The 21,590-nt window shown below is 38.4% G+C and overlaps 1 protein-coding gene across 9 annotated transcripts; it reads right to left on the bottom strand.

The window, feature by feature from the left end:
* Window positions 1-80: 80 nt before the first annotated feature.
* On the bottom strand, window positions 81-21,282 carry LOC124178760 (rho guanine nucleotide exchange factor 28). 9 transcript variants are annotated; one of them, XM_046562392.1, is made up of 20 exons: window positions 21,146-21,282; window positions 20,487-20,573; window positions 13,940-14,257; window positions 13,476-13,861; window positions 13,182-13,367; window positions 12,889-13,070; window positions 11,998-12,150; window positions 11,643-11,718; window positions 11,411-11,549; window positions 11,051-11,237; window positions 9,695-9,766; window positions 8,452-8,511; window positions 7,297-7,849; window positions 6,850-7,079; window positions 6,168-6,445; window positions 5,775-6,041; window positions 5,348-5,562; window positions 5,079-5,258; window positions 4,220-4,932; window positions 81-4,128 (listed from the first exon to the last, which is right to left on the bottom strand). In XM_046562392.1, exons 2-20 carry the CDS (start codon window positions 20,524-20,526, stop codon window positions 3,840-3,842), a joined length of 4,524 nt encoding a protein of 1,507 aa, XP_046418348.1. In that variant the 5' UTR covers window positions 20,527-20,573; window positions 21,146-21,282; the 3' UTR covers window positions 81-3,839. The 9 variants fall into 9 exon arrangements, with proteins under 9 accessions (XP_046418348.1, XP_046418367.1, XP_046418358.1 ...); XM_046562411.1 differs by having other exon boundaries at window positions 20,487-20,565; window positions 21,146-21,274; XM_046562402.1 differs by having other exon boundaries at window positions 20,487-20,589; window positions 21,146-21,274.
* Window positions 21,283-21,590: the final 308 nt, after the last annotated feature.

A 21,590-nucleotide genomic window follows, 5' to 3' on the forward strand; every position in this document is an offset into this window, starting at 1 on the left:
AACATAATATCAGTCAGTCACTGTTTTCCAAAGTAGTATGCAAATAGAAACTGTCTAAATGAAGATAATTTGTACGCAAGTTAGATGAAAACGATGTATTTTATTTGTCAAGTTCTGGGTGTGAGCCCACTTACACTACTTCATTTATGCCCAAAGATTTCTTTTGCTATTGTCCAGAGAAAATTTTTATTATTAAAGAATTATAAACTGCTGAATGAATGAGAATACTGAGAGTCCAAAAATATATTCCAAGCTGTTCACGAACAAAAAATTGGTTCGCAAACCGCTAAAACATAGTGCCACTTTCTCATATGCTACAAAGAGGACGAAAACGAAAATATGTGTAAAAGTTTGGCTGCTATTGAACAGTGTCAGCGGGTAAAAGGACTGCTCAAATACCAGAGAGTCTTCAATTTTTTACAGATAACTCGAAAGTTGAGTGAAAACAAAATTAAAAAAGAAAACTAAAAAATGTTTGAGAGGTAGTTTCATCTCCGAAGATTGCTTAATAGCGGATTATTTTTCAACACATATTCTTAGTTCTATCGGCAAAATATCAAAAAGTAGGTCCCATATTTCAGGATTATAGTAAAAGCGTTCATTTTGCAGCTTGATGGCAATTAACGACGTTACACCACGGTAAATAAAATAAATATTCGAGCCACCTCGAAGCATACATCTTTTTGACGAAAGTAATTTTAACTATGAATGCCGTCAAATAATTGTAGTTAATACATTGTTAATTCTACGATTATTCTTGAATAAACTGACACGTTTTTTTTTCACGTGACGCTCGATTGCAAAAGAAATGTTGAATTTCGCCATCAAACTCTCACCATCTTCGATTACTGTGGCAAATTATTGAATTTCCATACGAAAGTACTAGGTGAGTTGGAAAACGAAATCACCATATTTTAACTTCTGGCATCAATGATCTCGAGACAAATTAACAAGTATCATTATTGAAAAATACAGACTGTTAAACCAGATACTTTAAAAAGAATTGAACCAGGAATTTGTTTGTTGGTTTCATGAATTCTCACTCCATAAAAAATATTTATTGCACTTTGGTTGCTTTATAAATCAGTGTAAATCAATTGTGAATGCAAACTCTGCGATAGATCTTTCGGCTTAGATATTCTTTATTAACTAAAATGGCTAAGCACCTGTCTCGGTATGCATATAAATTCAGGGTGTTGAGCAAGTTTGAAAACATGCGAATCTTGAAAGTCTCTGAGACTTAGATTTTACAAGAAAAAATCAGAATATTTTATGAAACTGTCTGGACTTGTCGAATTTCGGAAAAAAATCTAATTTACTTGTGCGTTAGTAATCTAGGAAATTGCTTGATTTCTAGAATTTTCCTATTTTTTTCTCCATTTAACCTACTATTCGTTTTGTCAAATCGGTAAATTAGATACTTCATTCATTGTGTTGTTTTATTTTTGTTAGTGTCTATGTTAGACTTCGAACAACAACAAATTCTCAGGTTTTTTTATATTTATGCCTAATTGTTTCACTAATTACAAATATGATTTATATTACTCTACACTATTTAATTCGCGGAATCTTTTTCACGTAAAATTGGTCTTGTTTTTAGTGACTCTTTACCACCCGTGCATTGTTACTTTTCCTTCTTAGTACCAGATCAGAGTTCAAAGATATAAAGGATGTTTTACGGTAAGAACGTATAATACAACGTGCGTGAATTTTAACTGGTTGAAAGAAGAGAAAAGTTTATTTTACCTGGGCAATGACTATAAAACAGGATTCTTTAACGTGAATGAGGCAAGATTATGATCTATTAAGCCTGAAATTCTGAGGGAATTTAAAATTTCCCAATCACTGAACACCCTGATATTGCATAGCCATTGTCATGATATTAAATGTCATAGTTCTAAACTCAACTACATCGCTACGAGCTAACAATTATTAGTTATATTAACACTCCGTATAAACCTGCATGACCAAAATCATCCAACATTGAAATACACTGTACACTTGCAGTATTCTACACATTGCGCCTGATACAATCATACCTTTACAGTCTATTGTCACCACGATTGATTGAGAAGAGATAGTTGCTAATATTACTTAAGTTTCTTTTTCTTATCCTATCAATAATAATTATCTGATGCAGTGTGACGCCGATCGATCAACAGTCAGTAGCTACAGTCAACATTTCCGTTAACAGCCACTTGATAATATTTAAATCAGGTTGATCGACTGTTTCACATATATTCCAGAAAGATGGTGCCAAAACGTTTCAACGAGTCTCGATTATCTGGAGCAAAATAAATATCGATATTTATGTGGCTCTTCGAAAATTTTCCAAGATTTCGTCACAATATTTACAAATTGGATCCGCTTATTCATTCATCCATCTGTCTGGAATGAATTGATCGAACAACACTTTTATATCACTAACGAAGAATATTCTCTTCGGCAAATAAGCCTGAGAACAGTAACAGGACATAAGTTACCACAAACCGTTTCATCGAACCTTAGTTTCAAATTTGTTTATACAGTAATTTTTTTCTTTTTTTTTTTTTATAACGAGTAGCGAAGGAATGATTCCATTTTCATAACAATAATACTCATCATCGAAAAGTTAGTAAACGAGTGAGAATAATGAAAGAGAAATGAAAGAATGTATGTTTCATCAGTTAGCAAAAAGGGAATGTTTGTTAATGATGGAAGTAGTCATTTACAAAATAAATGCGTAACGTTTGTACGTTGTGTACGCTAATACTTTTTTAAGTTATACATATAGGATATAAAATGCAGCAAGAAAATATATCGAAAAAAGATCCAATTTCACGTTCATTTTTAGTAGACATAACTTTAATAGCTAGAAATTGGCATGCTGCGATCAATTGGCACTCGCGTGATAGTTCTCGGTTTCTGAGTCGTATAAAGAAACAAACGCGGACCAATGCGAGGCATAACAAATCTGCCTCTAGAAGTCTTATAATCTATTAAAATATTTAAACGTTACGGTATAAGAATACCTACCATAAGAATATATATAATATGTATATATATATATATGTATATAAGTATTTATGTATATAATCGTAATATGTTTAATGTTCATCTAATACTAGCAAACGACAACAGGTATTTGCTTAAAAGATTCGTCTAAAACCTTGTCTAGAACCGTCAGTCGACATAATAATAAGTATATAACGAACGAAGAGTCAACAAGATTGGCCGATAATTAAAAATTTTTCGACCCATAATACTTTTTTTCTGGAAGAATACAACGATCTGTGGCCGTTCCGTTAGAAAATTGCCACCGTTATTCATTACTTCAAATATCGTTGTCAATATTAAATATTCGATCTATAGTACAGAACATTGTTTTGCCTCCAATTTGTCATCTCACCTAAGTAGGATATTGAGAGCTAAAATTCATTTCAAGTCTGTTGCAATGTATCTGAGAACGATACATTTACGATCTGTATTCCCGTCGTCCCTGCTGGCGCTAATAAAATTCTTTCATTTTATCATCTTTCGTTAACCAACAACCTCTATTAATAACCCGACAGTTTGTGCAATGGATTCTTGGATTAAAAATCCAGAACGGTTTTATAACTTTATTAGTGGGACACCCGTCATACCTGGATTCACCTGGAGAACAATTGGGAAAGGTACGAGGAAAGGGTGTCTCAACTAAAGAGTCAAAATGATTTGACTCTACTTCTTGAGGGTTGTGACTGCCTCTGTTGGCTTCGTGAAGGAGTCGGTGTGCTCGCCGGAATCGTAGGAATGATAGCAGGAGGCGAGGCTGGCGCACGTGGTGGCCGATGATGTTTGCGCCCAAATCTAAAGAGCCGTCAGAAAAATATAACTTCTTCTTCTAGGGGTTGTTCCGTCCTTTGCTGTTGATGTTGTTGCTGTTGTGATTGTTGCGACTGCTGCTGTTGGTTGTGGTGGTGATGATGCGGCTGTTCAGGAGGCGAACGTGTTGCTCGTAATCGAGTCTGTGTGTTGGTGTTAATATTGCTAAAACTATTGCTGCTACTAAGGTCAGGTGATGAAAACGATGAGCTTGTCACGATTGCCGGACTGCTACCAGCTCTTGAGTGACGATCAGGGCTGTTATTGGCAATGATGCTCGAGCTTCTGTCATCAATATTTGTACACATTAAAGCATGAACTGTTAGAAAAGGGCTAACTTTTGTAAAGACAGATTCAAGTTTTGAGCGAGAATTACCTAGAATTATTATTGTTGCTGCCACTGGCCAGCTTCAAAGGCAGCTGTTGCTTGACTGGAGGAAGGCTGCTCTGAACTTTCTGTTGGTTAGTAGCACTGATCAAATTCAATGGTATACGTTTGTTGTCCTGACTTTTCCGCGATGGCAATGTGTCAGTACTTTGGCTTCCATGTGCAGGTGCAGCTCCGGTTGCAGCTGGTGTTACCAGAGAAACACCTTGCCTCTCTAACGCTTCGAGTCGGCGATACAGCTGATCGCGTTGTTGCGTGACATCACGCTGTTCGGCCGTAAGTTGATCCCGTAGCCTTGAAAGTTGGGCCCGCTGTTCATCCAGTTCCGTACGCTCTTGTTGAGTTGATGCACGCCACGCCGCCTTTTCACGGCTAAGTTGATCCTGCAGATTGCGTAGCTCTTCCAGTTGCCGATTCGGATTTGGTCGGTTATTGGTCGACTTTCCACTTCCGTCTTTCCAAGCTGCTAGCTGTGCTTGGAGACTGTTGATCGTCGTCATTTGAATCGCGACTATACAAAAGAGCCTATAAACGTAGTGTGACAACTGAACGGCAGCTAATTGTTGATCTCGATTTCCATCGGTCTCAGTGTCTGCTTCTTCATCCTCCTTTCCTTCACCCAATTCACTTAATAAATGACCAATCTTCATGGGCGGAATGACAGAGTTCAAAGTTGTGTTGTCGCGCCACGGGGAACGCTCCTGAAATAATAAAATCCCGTTTACCTGAAGAATTTCAAAGTGTCAATTCGACAAGTTTTTCGATTCGATTGTAAAAAAAAGTATTTCATGATCATATCGAAGAACTTTCATGCCATGTGGTAAATAAACCAATATATTTTAATTACCTTATTGTGATCAAACCCTGCAAACGTTTCCGCACGTCTAGGTACACACAGTGCTGGCGGCACATAGGCTTCACTATGCCGTTCACCAGCGGAGCTTAAACTACGTGAAAGTGTTGCACTTCCTGTACTAAATGACAATGAACTGGCAAGTCGCATCGCCTTCTGAACAGCAACAACAGCCTGTAACGTGATTTTTTATTTAGTCATCTTTACAGCTTTCATTATGGAAAAAAATGAACAAATTGATTTAAGCAAAAACATCGTCTTACCTCGCTCCAGACTAAACCTATGTCAGCGTGCACAAGTCGTTTGTAATCTGGCACTAATTTACTGCAGTCGGGCAACTCTCTGTCTTCTCGACTCTCTCGTTCGTTGTCACTTTCATTTGTGTTCCACACACCGGTAGCAGATCGAAGTCTCAATTGCAATCCCATCTTTTCTTCGAGTAACGCGGCTTGTTCTACATCTTTTTTTCGCAATTCATCTACAAGTGGATATAATCAGATTTATGACTGTCTTATTCTTCAACTCAAAGTTATCAAAAAATAACATTTAATTGCGTATCAAATTCTGTCCACAAATATAGATGAAGACTTCTACTACTATCAGGCGAATTGAATTCTCTTGCTCTATATTTCACTGGTAATATTGTTCTGGTTGAGACAATTATTGGTAGGATTTGATGAGTATACATACCGACAATGTCGCGTATATGTGACTGTTTCGCGTCGACAATACGCTGTCTTTCTTCGGCAGATATTGTTGATACAGATGAGGAACGGTTATCCCTATGTTCGTTTTCTCCGTTGTTACCCAGTTCGTCATTTTCGTTCTCTAAATCCTGCGGACATGTTTCAACTGCAGCTCTTATTGCCTGTATCCAGAGCTGTTTGTCCTTGGGTTTTTGCACTTTCAGTTCAAACATTTCCGGATCCGAGGGGTTACTGCTTATCAAATAAATGCCTGAAAGATGAATTACGGTAAACTATATGATTACTAATTAGCGTACCGCGACTGCTTGAATAGGCGAATGATCCCGTAAAGAAAACATTCTTGTACAACCAATAATATATTTGGATTCAAAGATACCTCTGGATTCTTGTCCAGCTTTCTCTCTCACAAGTAGCTTCTGAAGTGAGACAACACCAGCCTTGTTATCTGGTGCAAAGAATGCATATTTCTGATCTCTTGTTTCAGCAAGAAAGAATAATACATCCGATAGAACGACAACAACCACAGGTGCCATTTTGCTACGACCTTGCATCAAGAATGCTGTACCCTCAAATTTGAGAGTACGATTGCTTCCTAGCACATCCGACTTTTTGAACTTCATACCCCGATGCGTGGCGAAAGACTTAGCCTCGATTCTGTCAAATGTAAAAAATAATCTCTATATCAACATGTAGGTAAATGGGTAAGTTAAACAATTGTTTTTCAAATCTAGCCCAAAACTATACACAAAAAGAACACGAGAATTCTGTTCCATATTTTTGATCAAGTGCCTTCTTTAGAAATTTTAAAATATTGTAAAAAATTGGATTTTGCAAATTGCAGTTGAATTCAATAAATTTTCTTCTGAGGCTTTTAGACTCTGAAGGTACACTATCAGTACTAAAACATTACCGCAGAATCACATTATTTGGAATTAAACTTGTAAAGAAAAATATCGATTGAATTGGCCTTGATGAATTCTGGAAAGGTTCAAGGATTTGTTTTTCAAGTCCAATAAACTTTATTTATTCATCAAACCGTCAATTAGTTAACACCATACCTGTGATAGATCTCTAGCTTTCGATCAGCTCGCTCCTTGTCAGCAACTTGGGCATCGACATCCCCTAAAATTTGCTTAACAAGAAGCAACGCTTGGCGTAGATCCTCGACTTCATGGGATGCAACCCCTGTCTTGATCAGAGGTTCAACGAGTAGCGGGTATTTTGTCAATCGTTGGGTGACGAAGAGAATGCACTCTGGAATGCCTTTCTTCTTCAAGAGAGGATTTGCCTGTCGATAATCCGTTCTGAATTTACTACCATTATTTCGAAGTAAACAAAACTTTGTTTGGAAAGATCTACATGGCCTAGATATTTAAACTTCTAAAGTTAGTAAAAAGTCATCTAATGAAATGAAGAAAAAGAGATTAGGTGATTTCTTTTCGTTTTAAAATCGCCAAAAACCGTCAAAGTTAAATTATAAATTAAATGTTTTCAATTTTGCTCACCTGGCAATGCCGTACAAAGCGAACGAATCTGGGCTCGCTGCGATAATAGTATTTGTAGGCATTCACTGCTTCACGGTGACGGCTACAAAAATCACCATACGCACTTTTCATTGATGTAGCATTACCCCCTGAAAACTGTTCGATCAAAATGTCCGCTATAGTTGGCACAACAGAGTTGGACTGTTGGCGTCTCCTCAGCTTTAACAGAAACTTTAGATGAATATCTGTAAGATCTCGTAGCCGAGGAAACATTCGTTCGAGATCTGTAGGTGGTAGGCCAAAATGACGCCTAAGGCCATCAGCGAATATTCGCTCCATAGCCAGTAAAACAAGGCAGTGATGTTTCTCTGTCAAGACAAACTCGTATATGTGCTCCTGTCGCTTAACTTCGCGCTCGCAGCTATTTACAAGACCCCTGGCTACATTGCGCCCCACGGCTGCAGTCCATGAATCGGGTTCCTCTTTTCCCAAGCCCAACTCAGGGTCCAGCCCCTCTAAATCACCGACGTTAAACTGATGACTCTCTTCGCCAAATTCGTGTTCTTCCCAGTTACTGGAAATCGAATGAGTCAAATTATTCATGACATGCTTTAAGGTCGTAAGAACAGCGAAGAAGGTGATGAGTACGATTTTTTTGTTAAGTACTTTCCTGTAAATCAATTTCTCATAAAGATTTGAGCGATGAAATATGGCATATATTCATTCGATTTAGTACTTTGAAAAATATTTTTAAGAAAGTTTGAATACATTACATAAAATCGTGGAGATGACCCCTTTCAAACATACTGCAATATATGAATAGCGACGTTATATAAAATCGGATGACAAACAAATATGAGAGCATATGACACAGAAAGGACTAGATCAGAATGAAGCAATAATCTAATACTAGCATTCGATAAGCAGAAAATTCAAGTACTCGTAGCGACTTGTCATGCTGCGGAGTGTGTGGAAAAAGAATATGGTAAAACTTGACTGATGTATCGTTTATCGTTAGACGCCCGCACCCTAAGAGCTTCCTCAATATGTTTTCAAAGATGAAACATGACTGTTGCTTCAAATCTCAACTATGTTTTTGGGAGAAATCACAGACTCAGATATGGCGCAACATGTCATACCAGGTTTTTTGAAGTTTTTTTTTACAACTTAACTTACCTTGGCGCTTCACGATGGTGTCCAGTGCTATCCCCGTCTCTTTCCTCATTGATCGTTTGACTGCAATAAAAAGAGTTAGAGTTCTTTTTGTTAAAAAAAGAAAAAAAAATTAACTCAACTTCGTGTACCAATTCCTTACTTGTCTACAGCGTAGCCGAACAATGATTGGCATGAACCTTTGCAAACCATGGAGACACAGTTGGGTATCTAGTCCTAATTAAAAACACCTCAACAGCGTATTTAATTCCAAAGGATTTAAAAAAAATATTGAACCAAAGCAAAACGCAGACATCTAATAAACGGTATTAATACACTACACCATAGCAAATACGATCTATAAATATTATCCCATGTTGCAATTCTATAATTCTTAGTTTTTTTTCATGTTCTAAATGAAACTTAACATTGAATTCGAAAGTTATTCGGCACTGCATAAATTCCTACACCATAATGTGGTTACAGCATTATCTAAGATGGTGTCAAACATTGCAGGTCCAATACTTAAAAATAACAGAGAACACAGTTGACATGATCGGAGCTGGTAGCATCTTGTGGACGTTTTTTTTGTATTGACAAATACTGAAAAGAGACCAAGAGAGAGAGAAAGAACAGACGTGCGTTGCGGTTAACCAAACTGATTCGATATGTTCAATTCGTTGCTGCAGTTTTTCAATAATGCTGCTACTGACTACAGTAGATAGGTATATACATAAGATAGATGTGGACAAAGAAGTGATTAAAAACGATGAGCAAATGGAAATGATGGGAGAAGCAAGCGGTTTTAGAAGCAGAAGGCGTTGAGATTCAGTTTTTCAACACTTTGCGATTGGAGTAGGAACAAAAAGTATTTAAACTTTTTCAATATGCAACAGAGATTTACATATACTTTTCCGTTTCCTTGGATGTTTGGAATGTAAAATATTCATGATACATCCTTTGGAATGTTGTTTAGCTCGCACATATTGGCAACACTTGAGCATTAAATGGGCACCATGATGAAAGATTTTTCGCTTGATCTTACCAACTAAAATAACAATCATGCATAGTGCAAAATCAACAAATCCTTAGATGGGTGAACGTCATCAGGATGATCATTGTCCACAGTGTTGTGAATACGGTACAACAGCAACAAAGACAACCAACGAATAAACAAACGGACGGATGACGGGACGAAGAAACGTGGCGGCGAGTTTGGCAGGTACAGGTGTAGGATTAGGATAGATGTCAGATATCCGAGACTTACTTGACTCCTAGCTTGGTGGCGACTCGCCGCCAAGGACTGTATCCCGTTGCGGTTTTCTTGTTGCTAATCTCCCTTTTATCGTCGATCAATCAGTACCATTAAATTCCAATTGGTTTGTTGCAGTTGCACGGGAAGGAATGCACGGGGGAAGGAAAAAGCACACACTGCATTAGCGCCATTTAAATTCACGCTATCACTCCTCCTCCCTCCCATTTCTTTACCATTTGCATTTAACACCAATATATCTCTAATCTGTTTCTTCTCCGTCTTTTCTCTTTTCCGTAGCTTTCTTGGATGAATAAATATATTAATACCATCGAATCTAACAGCTTGTTCCGATCTTTGTAAGAATAATTGTGCCGCAGTATAATTATGGGACGAACTGGATGAAAACTAATTTGATGGGTAAAACTAGATCCACTAGCAGGTGTTCTTTACTACTAAATCACATGTAGTGTAATGCGTTGATGTGAGTCTAATGTGAAGAATGCAAAGTAAAAATGTTGTAGCTACCATTTTTGTGAAATTTAATTTTCTTAGCTTCCCCTCTGCAACCTGTTGCCAAAAACAATGGGAATACAATGTTTTGGCTCATGAATAGTTAATTTATTATGGCTGTTACAACGTTTTTGTTCTACACTTTTCAATCGCCATGTTATAATTCCGACACGCTCCACAAATAGTTTCCGCTGCTATTTAATTAACAAACACTGAGATATAGACATATATTTAGAACGACCATGAAATCCTCAATCCTGGACCCAGGCATGCCAGATATACTTGCCTTTACCGCAATTGATTAGATCCAAGCGTATTGTAAAGCAAGAACGACTTTTTCAGCATTCCTAAATTGTAAGCGTCATTGCCAACTAAGAGCTACCATTGCTTGGACAATGGACGCAGATAGTGCGAAATATACAGAAGCTGCAAATAAATTTGCTTTAAATCGGATGTGTAAACTGAGACTCGGTGTGCCAGTTTTAACGCTCAACTTTTATAGTGTTATGGTTAAGATTTTCACAGATTGATAAAAATCTATTGTTTCGCGATGCTTGGCATATATTCACATGCTCCTTCCACAATATGTGTATAAAGGTGAACAAGCGTTGGCCGAGCAAATATATATTTGTTTACGCTTATTTGAAAAAAAAAAAAAAAGTAACAAAACCTCGAACGCAAATTGGAATTGCGTGTTACTCTGTTCGTGAACGTGATAGCTCGGAATTCATGCCCGCGGAATACTTAAAGCCTGGGATTGTAATGACGTGCGGCCTAATCTGAAGCTGTAAAACCAGAACCAATGCAGCAACTAACGGCGAACCATGGAAAAAATTATTGATTAGTAATTTCACATACCTCCCGCTGTTCGTCGACAAAGGAGGAGGTAATGAAGACGTCGACCCTCTCTTAGCATTGTTGGTCGCTGCTGGAGTGCCAGACACGGACTTGGATCCCGATTTTGACGAATGTTGCTTCTGTTTGACACACTCCAACGTCAGCTGATCCTTGCATCCTTGACTTTGATGAACAGTAGCTCCGCAATCTACAATTTTCCCAGTTCAGAATTCAGAAAAGTATGGAAAATTTTATAGTGAACTTAACTTTTAAAATCATGTATAACAAGCTTCACTTCATAGATAACACTGGAGAGTGATGTATAACAATGAAACTTGTTTAAATCAACTAATGGTTAAACAATTTGATGAAAAAACTGACTTTCACAGTGTAGAGCTGGCTTGTTGGCCACCAGCTGCTTGGTGCAAAAATCACACGTTGCCCCGCTTTGATGACTGGCTGCAGCTACCGTCACCCACTGGTGCTGTTGACTTTGGTTTGCTTTTTTGCCGCTTTTATCCTTCAACAAGATGATTGATAAATATAGCGGAAATTTTTACGATGGCAGTTGTTCTGATTGCATGGCCAATGGTTAAAATGGAAAAAAACTTACTTTCTTCTTACGAAAGAATAGAGAGCCCCGCTTTCGACGTGTCTTCTCAGAATGATTATCGTCATCCACAACTCCGCTATAATAGAAAAGTAATGTAACCTTTAGTCATAGTTTTGTTTGGAGCAAAGAAAACATAATTCTGCTATTTTCCAGGATTCGTGTGCATGTGCCATCTCAACTGCTTCCAAGGTGCAAGTAATATAAAAGAGTGAGTTTTTACTCCTATATTTATGGATCGGGGAATAATTAAATAATATTCTTTACACGGGAATAGCTGCCTACTATGGGAACAGATTTACAATGCCAGCAAATAATAATTAAACTGCAAAATGCCTAACCCGAATAAAATACTTACTCGGTAAGTAGTTCGTCAAAGGAGGCTTGTGCATTGGGTGTACCTTCTCTGGCCAAATCTCCGTGAAACCCGTGGCTTCGTTGTGGAATAAGATCCTCCGTTTCTGTCTCGCTTCCGCTGCCTCTGTCGTGACGTCCCGGGCCATGTAGAATACTATATGCGCGGTTTAACTTTCAAGCACGTAACGCAAATGGCAAGACTAAAGAGCTTGGAGCTAAAGTCCACCTCAAATTTTGAGAATTATAGCAACAAATTGTTCTATAATTTCTGCTTTATTGCGGAGACTTTAGCTAAAACTCTGCCAAATGGTGATTTAATGAAACTATGGCAAAGATCTAGCAAAGAGGTTTATTAAAAATGTGTAGCCATGCATTTTGATATATAAAGTGAAATTGAGAACAAATGTGAGATGCAAAATAAATAAAAAATAGCATTATTAATAAGCAGTCAAGATTTAACTCGTTGAAACCATAATAAAAGTTGAATCATTTTCGTCCTTGCAGCACAGTCCTCGCGCTTGATTTTCAGTAAACAAATTGAGTTAAGATCCAGAATCGAAAGTAATCGAGTAAAGTGTATTATTTAAATTTCAACTGTGTTCGAGTTAGATCAAGAATTTAAATAATTGATGTAGAATTTAAAAAATACATCTACTGTAGAATTTAAAAACATCGTATTCAAGAATATAGCCAAAAACTAAAAGCTAGACTGCAGTCTCCAATGTAAGCCATAGCCGCAGGGGAACCTGATAAATAATTATTCTAATAACGGGAAAAACCACAAGCAAAAGTCAAGTTTAAAAAACTTTAAACATGTGCCCATAATTAGAGGGTTGTGGTTGACTTATTTCCTAGCTATCAATGCCTATACCCTGTTTCAGGAATTACTTACGCGGTAAGTAAAGGAGTAGTTCGAATCCCAGAATCGGTAAGATGCGTGTGGACAGGGGGTGTAACAATTGAGGGTGTTGAAATGGATTTCTGCAGTGGTAGACGAGAGCCAGTAATTCCGGGCATCAGTCCTCCACTCTCGCCCAGCCTCTCTCTCTTTGCAACGATCTTCTGAAAGTCACCCTAGAAATATCACTAGATGAGTAGATGTTTCCGTTATTTTTCAAGAGTATTCAGTTTCCACAAGATAGAGAATTTCCGTACTTGAATAACATCGTTCGTAAAAAAATATACCTGAATAAGATCTGCTTCGTTGAGTGAATGAGTACTGGCTTGTGATCTAGACGCTTTGCTTCCAGGTACCGTTCCAGTGGGGTGAGGCTTACTATCTAAATCTAAATCTAGTTCACTCTCCAAGCTACTGAGGCTTATGCTCCGCTGACGCTGAAACGAAAAATCGTTCAAGACGTTTGTTTCATCCTGACAAGCAAAACCAGGTAAATTATATGAATTTGTAATGAGAAGAAAAGATAATAATAACGATGATAGCAATAACAGATCATAATAAATCATAATAAAACAACTAACCATCGTTCGGGCTTGTAGATGAAGGTGATGGTCCTGTCCAGAGTGGCGCGAACCCCGTCTTGAATCCTCAAGATCGGTCCAACTTCGTCGTCTGTCGACTCCTTGACTTCCATGGGGCAAGTGACGATTAGATGAGGGAAAATGGGTGGGCGAACTGTTTGCCGAACCGTCGACTAACAAGTCGGGGTCAGAGCTGGTATCTTGATGCTCATGAGTACGGAGAGGGACGGGATTTAGAGGACAAAGCGAGGGACAAGAAGAACTAAGCCTTTGCGTGTGATGACGATGGAGGCGGGAGCGAGCATTGTGACCGGTAGTGGTCAGCGTCAAATCCCGCATTCGCTGAATGCTTTCATGTATCTCGTGCAGTTGACGAAGGTTGTCATCTGCGAATCATGATTGTACCAACATGGTCAGCTTTCGTTGGCATTTTTCAACCGTATCGCATTCTGCATACAACTTACCGAGAACAGGATAGTGCTTTGCAAATCCTGGAGAATGGGGAGTCACACTAATTATCGGTACCAGTGGCCCCGTAGAGCGCAGCTGTGCACCGATTCCTCCAGGCTGCTGCTTGAGCTGGTCGAGACCCCTGTCCGACATTACAATGACAGAAGACCCGTCCTTCGTATACTCGGACTCTGAGGCACCTCCGTCAAGCGTCAAACCATCCAACTCGTCGTCTGTTCCTCTGGCTACTCGGCTATCGTTGGGATTTGCGGAACTCAGGTAATCCGTTATTACATCCTCGTCGCTGTCCTCTCCGCTGTTCGGACATTCGTCTGGAAAAGATATACAATTGATCCCTCATTTTCAAGTCACAAATTGTTTATCTGGCATCGACAGAATTTCACTAACAGTTTTAAGAATAGTCAGAATTTTTATTTTGTAACTCTTTCGATCTCGTGATTCAAGTTATTCTTGGTAACGATATTTAGAATTATTCGTTTTAAATCTGTAGATGTGTTTTTTTCTTTTCTTACACCTACTACCAGAGTTTATTAATTTTGGAAATTAATGGATCGCTTGATCATAGATCTGAAGATATAATTCTGGTAAATTTTATCAGAATAATCAACCGGGTCTTCGAACTAGTACGATCGGATGAATTTAGTACCTATGAGATATTGCATTGTATCCCAAAGTACATCGTAACAATCAATATAAAGATAGTAACCATAAGAATGAAATCGTCACCTAGCAGCATATGTTATAAATATTCAAGTAAGGTCTAAAATTTTTTATATATTCGAATACTCAATTCCATTTACCGGAAAAATACCGTTAAAAGAACATGGATTTTTTTCATATTCCGTCGATGTTATAAAAAAAAAGGCTGTAGCGAAAAATAACATCATCAATAAACTTCGATACAAGGCTCTAACTGTACTTGCGATTTCATAGATTTCGTCGGTCATTTTAAAACGATGTTTTCTCATCATCTCTCTTAAATTCGCCACAGCATCTTCATGATTATGATCGAAGGGATTTCGTCACTTCTTGGGTGAGACAATAGTCGTCATCATCAAGTTACAGACAGGTACATTGATACGTTGTAAATAGGTATGTAAGTAAGGACAATACCTAGTACCCCTACTTTCTGTACTCCACGATATAGGAAAACTGATAACGAGGAGAAACGGAGAACAATAGGAACAAATCCCATCTCTCTCTCTCTCTCTCTCTCTCTCCCTCCTCGCCAGAACCCTCCTTGCGACGTTTCGTGGTCGAAAGTCAAAGAGACGGCAATCTGAACGCATACTATACATGCCGCATAATAATGGCATGCAGATTGAATAGGAACCAGGTCAAATAATTTTCTGTACAAAGACGAGAGAGAGAGATACAGAGAAAGAAAGAGAGAGAGAATCAATCAATCGGCCCCAGGCGATAAATCAGGAAAAGTTTCGACGCTACCGTTGCATTTTCTGTGCCCACACGGAGAGTAATGCCATATACTACTGTATCATCGTTCCTTCTCGCCTGATGTACCAAGACAAAATTTCATTATTTTTCTTTTCCGTGTATTCGTGTATGCACATTGTCGAGCACGTGACCCGCCGTGTGAAGCATTCTAAGATTTCGCTATAAGATTATTATCACCTGGGGATAAAAATGTGATTACAAATAACTGGTGAAATATTGTTTCGTCAGTCACAGTTACGCGAAACTGAAATAATTTCTCGCACATCACCTCCCAAGGGAATTGGAAAATTAAAAATTTATGAATCGTTCTATTATATGAGATATAAAAGGGTGGAACGGCTTGCCATACACGATCCATGCTGCGGATATATGATTCCGAACTCATTTTTGAACGATAACGCAGATCCGCCGAAGTCTACGAAACGGGAGAGAAAGACTCAAGGGTTCTGACTATTTAAGATAAGGCCAAATATTTCGTACGAAGATCCTTGATTCGTCGTTAACAATTTAGAGGGTCTCAACTACTCTCTTGCCGCCGTAAGTCTCGCGTTGAGAGGAAATATACGTTTAAAGAGCGTTTCCTGGGCTGCATTGCGAAACTTCTCTATTACACATGCAGATACGTTCAGAAAATACTCATATACGCTGTATGCCATATGATTAAACACTACATATTCATAGTATTTATACCTGTCTTGTGAAGCTTCAGGAAACATTGAGTCGCGTTGAAAACCCTCTTCAATTTCCACTGTCTTTTAGCGAACATATTAAATCGAGAATCTCGTTTTCAAACAGAATCGATTTACCAAAATATCCATTAGAATTCCATTCAGCATATTCAACGTTATAGGTAAATATAGACACGATAAATTACGTCATAAAGGCTTTGTCGTAATAATACGAAACGAATATTTGTTGTATTAACGCCAAGGCAAAGATTCGTCACGGAAATATGGAACTTTCGGTTGGAAACAGCTAGTTTACGCTTAAAAGCGAAAAATCATCGGGCCAAGGAAGAATGAATAATATAATATTTGGATATTTTCAGGTGATCAGCAACCAATGCGACAGAAAATCTGTAATACACATTTTTAAACTCCACGTCAGTCGTTAAAATTAACGTCTTATCGAACGCGCGCGAGGATACAGAAGCATCAACAGAAAGGGATGTTTTCTGGCAAGGTCATTACTTCCCGAAAAACAATCAGATTGGTTTAAATTTCTGTAATAATATGTATACTGATGGAAATGATAACTCCGGTCGCGTTCAATATCGGTGCTCACGCGAAGCGAGGGAAATCGTGCACTGTGTGTAAATGCCCCGAGAGACGACAGAAGACGTAAAAAGTCCGATCAGGAATTACGAAGCCCTTCTAACGTTCACGTTAAGAATAATCGGTAAAACATAACAATTACTTATACATAAGCATATATGTGCAAACATTCCTCCTCTCATCCCGACTCGTCGAATTAACACTGATCGCAGAATCGACATTGTTGCGATCTTCCGTCTTTATCACTCCAGGCATGATTTTTATCTATCTATCGTACCTGAATGAAGATGAAGTTGGTAACGTAGTTGTAACAATCCAGGTTTAGAGAGAAAAAAATCGTTGTTTCCCAATTATAGGAATGTCTGACGATACGGTAAATTATAATAAAGAAAAATATATTCATGTTTGAAAACTCAACTACCTCAATTACTATAAAATTGCAAAACAGTGGTTTTCCCCCCCACGTTTCGATACGTTAACGTTACTAACTTCAGGGTCTTGCATCTGACTATATATTTGAGAAAGCAAGGAAGGAAGTAAGGAAGAGGGTAAACAAGGGGAAAGAATGAAATATCAGATGAAATCAAATCTGCCGAATTGAGATTTGTCAATTATATACAGTAAGGCGAAGGTACGGACGCACCGGCATTGGTGGATACTGTGAAGAAGGCGGAACAACTCGCTGAGGGTAATGCCGGGTACGTGGATTCTTCACCTCACCATCATCGCTTTTTTCCTCGACACGTTTCCCGGCAATCGGCTACCAGAGGGTGGAAAACGCGGCAAGTTATTTCCGAGTTAAACGAGACGACCGAGGACGACCAGCCCGATCCACCGCCAGCCAACCTCCACCGACCCAATACCGAATGACTGACTGACTGTTGCTTTTCCCGTAACTCGCCAGCGGGAATTGATCCGCGAGCTCGAGCAGCCCCCGCGAGCCCCGTACGAACGACCCCACCTTTTATCTACCTCCCCTCAACAACCCCTCCGAGCAGCATCTGCGTATGTATAATATCGTCGTGATACGCGCCGCGATACGCATGCCGGCATTCCGCTCGTGTATGTACACGGAATACGTACCACCTGATACCTGCAATCTCGACATTCATCGTACTGAAGTTAGTCGCGTTATCGTCGTGACGATTCGTGCTGAGGAAAAACCGTTATTTCGGGATTTTGGAATTTTCTGAGATTCGGTAAACCGTATATCAACAAAACAAAACACACTCACATTTCGAAATCTTAGTTCTTTCGAAATCATTGTAAAAAGAAAATAGTGTTTTTTTCTCCCAATGTTTGGTCACGGTAACATTGCTAACTTCACCTCGTCAATATTCGACAATCAAGTCCGAAATTTTTCATGAGGATGAAGTTAGCAACGTTACTGTAACGATGCATCTTTAGGAATAAACGAAATGTATTTTAATTTTGAAAAGCCATATACTTGAAAGTTGTTTTTAATTGTCCAATAATGATGATTTTTTAGCCTCAGGTTTCGTGATGTTAACGTTACTAAATTCAGCCTGATAATTTTTCTTCGTCTACAATATTACTCGCAGACTTCTGTTTATCAATCTACAGAGAGTTCAGAGGTAGTTCTGTACATCGTCAATTGGCAGGGTAATATACGCAGTTTTACTTGTTATTACAGGGTAAATTCGATCTAGTAGAATTATACCACCACGTATAGTGGATGTACAGGCAAACGGTGTTCATCTCCGTAATTTTTCGCTGATTGGGGTGAAAATACAATCGCAAACGGTGCACAACAGCAACATTACAGATTTTCTCTCTCCGCGTATAATCGTGTATGCTTTTCTTATCTCATATCATCCTTAATTCGCATGCTCATCCGAACGGATAAAGGTGAGTGGGGGATCAGATCTGCACTGTCAGGAAAACGGAGTTGGTGATACAGAATTAGCAGTAAACCGTGTGTATGTAGGTATCCATGTAGTGTATGTATTATATACACACACATATATATATTTGTGTATGTCGTAATTGGATTCTTCTGCAGTTCAGGGCGTCTATTATAAGCGATATTTTTCGAAAGTGATCCATTACCGCAAATTTAACGAAATTGCGCGTATCAGAGTTTTAATACGTTCTGTAAGTTTGTTCATTTGCTGAACGAAATTCAGCCGTATTCTGCGACGAAAAGTCGGGCTGCTTTCCATTTATGGTTTTGTCAATACACAAGATTCGCACTATTCGAGGATACCACGAAAGATGGACAGGAAAGTCGGTGGGTTGAATAATTTTGAACGCGATAAAATATTTGCTTTCAAAAAATTTTCAATATTTCGTATTCTGTGAGGACACTGCACGACGTTCTGTGTGATCATTCAATTGATACACGTGTGAATTTCAACCTTCAAATGCGTAACTTAATTACACCTTGTAAAATCAAAACAGTGTAATGATAAGACTTTTGCGCACAATTATACCTAAGTAGACGTCATACAAGTGAACATCGGCAACGAGAAATTATTTCGAACATTCATTAGAATCTTTGTATTTTAAGATAAAAATGCAAAATGGCGTTTCGGACCATAGAAACTACAGTACACTACAACGAACAATAACATTTACCCATGTAGAATGCATTTTCCGAAGACATCGTGCAGTAGCCACTTGGTTGATACAGAAAACCCGTGTAATGGATCAAACACCAAATGCTACGGTTTCAACAAAAGAGCATTGAGAAAATTGTAATCTTAACCACAGGGTGTTTAACACCAACCAATCTGGGGTATAAGAATCTAATACACGTGACCTGATAGGAAACAACGGAGACAACCAACATTTTCTTCCATTACTATGTAACCACATGATAATATGGTGTCGTCGACTTCAGTGAAGGCCGGGTAGACCAAAACAACGAGATTAAATCTTCTGCGGTGTAACGTGCGGAAGCTAGAGATTGTAATTACTTGGAAAATAGATCATTTTATGCCGGATCCTACATAAAATGGACGATTTTTTCGCAGGATATACCTACATATGTAGAGAGAGATATTAGAGGTGAAATACGAATTTGTCCTCAAAATCGATGCTGCAGCGGTTGCTGCAACGTTCGCGTAATTTTAGAACGACCGATTTCCATGTGATATAATTCATTCATTAGTGTGAAACTTGTGACAATTAATGTTATTCTTCCAGTGCAAAATGGTGCTAAAACCTTATTTGCTGATTTTCATAGAAATGAAATTTTTTTTTTACCAAAACTAGTGATCGTATAAACTATAACACAAAACGCAGCAGTGCGCATTTTCTGATACCCAGTATTATCTGCATTTTCACGTATATTTATAAGCAGACTAGTCTTTGGGTTTGAGAAGTCGAATTAAATCCTAATACAGACTCAATGCGTATGATGTGCAAGATGATTCATTGACAAAATACTTTCTCTAGTCGTATTTGTATTCAAGGTTGCGGTCAAATGGCCATCAATCTGACTAAGGTAAAGATTGAATACAGAGATGTGTAAACAATCGAAACGGTTTGACTTGTCAATTATTCTGCAGGAATCCATTTACTCAAATTTTTTACTTATTGTAGTTGAAGGAAAAGGTTTACTATGTACTCTCAGAATCTGATTTGGTGCTAACCACATTGCATGAGTCAATAAACAGGTTTATTTTTTTCCAAGAAAAGTGACAAACGAGCTAGTGTAGCTGGCAGATTGACTTTTTCCATATTGTAATCGCTCGATTAATAAATTGCAATAGAATTACAACGAAGACAAAAGAAATTCAAAATAGCTGGTATCATTAGAAACAACTATTAGATAGAAATAACTCACCTGAGGAGAAAGGAGCTAGATTTTCGGGACGTTTATCCATCTCTATGCCCTCCACTCGCGGATTGGGAGATGTGTAAAGCTTATGATCTGGAACAAATTGTTCCTATAATAGTTTAACAGTTAAAGTATGCATTAATAATCGTCTCCAAAGACAGAACTGAGAAATAATCATTCTAATTGACTAATATTTCTGAATTTCCACCACAGCTTCAAATATTTCAGTATTACAGCTGTGTAGCAAATTTTTCCTCAATGTTCGAGTTAGATTACCGGAGACAAAAAGCTGCTTCAATTAGACGATTGTTTCAACATTTATATCAGCTTTTATAAAAGAATAAAGGCAGATTAATAGATATTATGCATTGCGGCATAATAAAAGGTTTGTACGTTTTGTAAAAGGAAAGTTCTTCGTGTTGTTAAATTGTAAAGCAGAGTTCACTAACCGAAGTTATAATTCTACGCTCGCTGAGAACAATACGTGGACATGAATTATTTGGGAAAGTTGATAAAGAAGCAACGGACGATGGCAGACGGCCGTGCGCCGTCTTGTTGCCAGGGAAAGCAGTGTATTGACAAGGGGAATTGCTGCTTTCTCACAATCGTTGTTCTACCGTTTTTCACCACTTGTGCTACGGTCAGTGCAACACTCCGATACATACCAAGCGTAAATTGGAACGTGGAGGTCCATTTGAGTAAAAATTTATTCCGTATTTTGAGTAAATAAACACAACGTCTTGACAGGACTCTTTGACAACACAAAAATTATCACGGCGCGCCGCCGGCCATTTTCTATTCCTGGCTCTGGTGCCGCCTCACTACGATTCGGAAGGGAGACGAATGCCGCGTTATGTCCAATTCGAATTGTCCACCAATCGAAAGACGGCGAAAATCATGATGGCGGCATCGATGCCGGCCATTCAATCAATAAAATCGTTTTTATTCCATGTTTCTGATGTAATCGTTCTAGGACAACTCTGATTTTAGGGTAAGAATCCTCGAATCGTTCGAATATTTGTGCGCAAATCACCAAAAACAAAATATTTCCAGCAAGCTGTCACAATGTGATACAATGGTGTAATGATATTGGTCGGATCTAACGGAAAG

Source organism: Neodiprion fabricii, chromosome 1, assembly GCF_021155785.1.
Source record: "Neodiprion fabricii isolate iyNeoFabr1 chromosome 1, iyNeoFabr1.1, whole genome shotgun sequence".
Classification (NCBI taxonomy): Eukaryota; Metazoa; Arthropoda; class Insecta; order Hymenoptera; family Diprionidae; genus Neodiprion; species Neodiprion fabricii.